Consider the following 3,711-nt stretch of genomic DNA (forward strand, 5'->3'; position numbering starts at 1 on the left):
GCTACTTTTTCACCTTTTTTCTGGCCAGACTAAATCGTGGTTCTATCGAGGCCAACAAACAGGGCTGAGTCGGGCTGAGTTTGCTAAACTAGAGAGAGAATCGCTGTCAAGGGGGCTACAACTACAACAAGATGAACATATTTTACCGTGATTTAATTGTAATTCACGTTTCAAAATGATGCCGAAGTAACAACATACTGATACCGGTTAGTAAAAACCATGAATTAATGCTTTGACAAGTCTGCAGACAGACGGGAGGCGAAAAACCTTTTAAAATGCGTGTTTTCTAAATGGAGCTTGGCTAAGTTAACGTTATATATGCTCAGACCGTCCACACTCACAACAACGGCCTACAGACATAAATAAACCAGCGACTGTATTCGCCATGACACAGGCAGTCTGTGGTTTGTACTTGTTTACATTTTGTCTAGTTTCTGAACAGATATGAAGAGCTGTGAGCTCTATGTGCTAAGAGCTAACGGTTGTGTTGTTTTTCTGGGGCGCTCATTGAAGATGACGTCACGGCTCCGCCTACACTGCGTTACTATAGATACTACCCCAGTTCCTAAACTTAATGTGAGCGCAGCATTAAAGTGAGCCGGGCCTAACCAAACCGAGCGAGGCCTGCAGTGTAAATGCGCCATAAGAGTCTAGCCTTTTGGAAATAATGGACACATTAAGTTTATGGTCCTGATTTAGGATTGAGATCGGCCTATCTGAGCTTCATAACATTTGATGTTTGCCCTCTTGATAACTGCTTCATTCCATGATGGTGGGATCGATGTATCCAGAAGTGTCCAGTTGAAAGAATTTAGAAGGACTTCATTCTAGTCTAAATATGTTACACCACTCACTTCCTGGAGTCTTGTTATCATCTTCAGTTTCATAATGCTGCTACTTGTTTCTTCTACGTTGGATGTGCACTTGTTTTTCAAAGATATAAGTCCACTCAGATGTGCCCTGACTGATGGAAGAATAAAACACCAAGCAAATCTCCAAACGACATGCCCTTTGAAATCAAAGTATGTTCTGTGGTGTCACAATTTACAGTAGTGACATTTAGTTTTTGTTTAAGTAAATGTATACAGTTCACTGACTGCAGACAGTAATTATGGAATGGATTATTATTCTTTTCTTTTGACAGTGAAAGAGAGTTGAGTGAAGAAAGAACAGAGCAGATACCATTCTTCATGATTTATTGAAACATATGCAGTTGTGACAAACATAAAATCAAGCATTACATATTCTTCAATCAGTGGGGGTATTAGGCTGGTGGGGGGGGGGTTGGTTAGAAATAAATACCTGAAGCAAAGGCTGTGGGCCTGGACAGACGAGAGGAGAAGGTGCATTCATTTTATTTTACAAATGATCCTCCACAGTGACGTAGTGCTTTGAAGCAAATAAACTTCAGTTGTATCTGAACATGAACCTCTTCCTTAACTTTAGCCAACTCCAAAGGAATACACCACTGGAAATCTCTTCTAGCCTCTTCGGCTGTTTTGCTCCACGCTCTGCTCCCTGTGAGCCTGCAGCTCTCCTCACATTCTCAGTGGCTGTTCCTTTGAGGGCCAGCCTAGGGGGCCTGGGTGGTCCCAAGCCCCACAGCGTTTGCGTAGGCAGACAGCAGGCTGACCACCTGCCGGGTCTCCAGGGTGAGCCGGGCCTCCGTCAGCCAGTCCTCCACCACGCGACGGGCCTCTCCTCTCAGCTGGTTCACCAGCTTGGCGGCCAGCTCCAGGTCTCCGTGCTCTAAGCAGAAGCTGGCGTACGACAGGATCTTGAATGGATCCAGGTCGTCACTGCTCAGCTGGGCGGGGGGGGCTTCCTGTTTATCCTCGAACAGCAGTGCAGCCTGGAGGTAGGACAGGAAGTACTGGTACAGGGAGTTGTGAGTTTCATCGACTAGAGCGACGCGGCGGGCCAGCGAGCGCAGCGCGTTGAAGCGAGCGCGCAGAGACGCCTCGCTGTACACGCCGCGCTGCAGCGACTCCTCGGGCAGCGCCGAGGCCAGCGCCAGGGCGAAGTTGTTGTCATGGCAGCTGTCCCGCACGCTCTGGGCGGCGCCCTCCAGAGGCTTCGTGGGCACGTCCGCCTCTGCCGTCTTCAGCGTGAAGCTCAGAGCCTCCACAGAGAGCCACAGGTGGTGCGCCTTGCGGGCCTCCTCCTCCGCCAGCACGTGGCCTGCAGGCAGAACACAGGGCTGCATTAACACAAAGCAGGTGCTGCTGCAACACAGGAAGTCTCCTAAAGAACCACACACTCAACACCGTATGTTGTCCTTTATGTAAGTACTAATAAAGAAATATCTATCCTTGCTGTGACAAGAAATCATTTCTTACCTTACAAAATATAGGGTCAAATAATTCCAGTACCTATTTTTAGACTTAAGCAGATTTTCCTGATCATTGGAATAATATAGAAATCCCAATTATTTTATAATTTTGACTTGAAATTTGCTGTACAAACAGTTCTGCATTAATGTCCAGATAACGTACACACATTAACAAACCTTGATTACAAGTACCTTCACGTTTATTAGTGTCCGCACCAACACTAAAGATTATTGAAACTTAAATGCTTTATTTCTTCCGGTCATTGTTTTAATGTTCAATTCATGTAAATGGACTTCTCAAGTGTGTGTGTGTGTGTGTGTGTGTGCGTGCGCCCTGTGTGCCATCTAAGCTAATTTACAGATGGCCCTGAGCCCAATAGAGATTGCCCTGAAAAATGCGCGCGGACGAAATGGCACGAAGGGTTTGGGGGGCCTCCCCCTAGAACATTTAGATTTTTGCAGGTCTTAGATGCTGTCTGGTGCATTCTCTAGACTGAATTATAAGATGAACCACCACAATATTATATTGTACAATTTCAATTTTATTCTTCATTTCACTTGTTTGTTTGCTCTCTTGCATGCCCTGCATAGCTATACGAAATACTTAAGTTGTTGGTCAAGACACTTTCTATCTGATGAAGGCAAATGTCTTCCCAGATGTAAAAAAGTAGAAAACATTACATTCAGTTATAACTGCCAAAACAAACATTATTTACACTATTATGGCCCCTGTTAAAAATGTTTGTAATGTTATCTACTGTAAGTTGGTCGAACGAATGCCTCCTCATCCGGAAGCTGACCGAGCAGACCCGAGCAGCAGTCGAGAGGAGCCGAGCGCATCCGCAAGCACACAAAATGGCGACATCAGAGTTCCCATTAGCCGGCAAATCTAAATCTCTTCGGTCAAAATAATTTCCCTTTAGCGCAATACCGCTTGAGTTGCGCCACTTATGTGACAGACAAGAAGAGTATGTGACAGACAAGAATAGTCAATTCTAATGTCTAACACTTAATGTGGAGAAAGAGATGTGCTGTATGGGTTGATTGTGCGTTGATCTGTTGGTAATGCCTCGGGGTTCCGGTGGGCATGTAAACAAATGCATAATGCTGCGCTATACTTTGTGGCCTCACCCGGTTGCATAGCGATACTTATTGTTTAGGTGTCTTTTAATAAGCTGGTAGTCATGTCATTAGCTAGAACTAGCTAGATCTGATCAATATGGACATAAACGCGAGTGAAGTCTAATCTGACGGGAGAGAGAGATCAGCTGCTGCTGACGAGTTGACACGCAGCTCTGCATGATCACATGCAGCGGTGAGCGGACAAAACACACACTTCAGGTTAGAATATCACACGTAGCTATTTTAATTACCTCTCA

The 3,711-nt window shown here is 45.3% G+C and overlaps 1 protein-coding gene across 1 annotated transcript; it reads right to left on the reverse strand.

Annotated features, from left to right (window-relative positions):
* Window positions 1-1,181: 1,181 nt before the first annotated feature.
* immt (inner membrane protein, mitochondrial (mitofilin)) lies at window positions 1,182-2,221 on the reverse strand. The gene has a single exon (XM_010775342.1). The coding sequence runs from the start codon at window positions 2,204-2,206 to the stop codon at window positions 1,574-1,576; it is 633 nt and encodes a 210-aa protein (XP_010773644.1). The 5' UTR covers window positions 2,207-2,221; the 3' UTR covers window positions 1,182-1,573.
* Window positions 2,222-3,711: the final 1,490 nt, after the last annotated feature.

This window comes from Notothenia coriiceps, unplaced genomic scaffold, assembly GCF_000735185.1.
Source record: "Notothenia coriiceps isolate Sejong01 unplaced genomic scaffold, NC01 NC01_scaffold00015635, whole genome shotgun sequence".
In the NCBI taxonomy this organism is placed as follows: domain Eukaryota; kingdom Metazoa; phylum Chordata; class Actinopteri; order Perciformes; family Nototheniidae; genus Notothenia; species Notothenia coriiceps.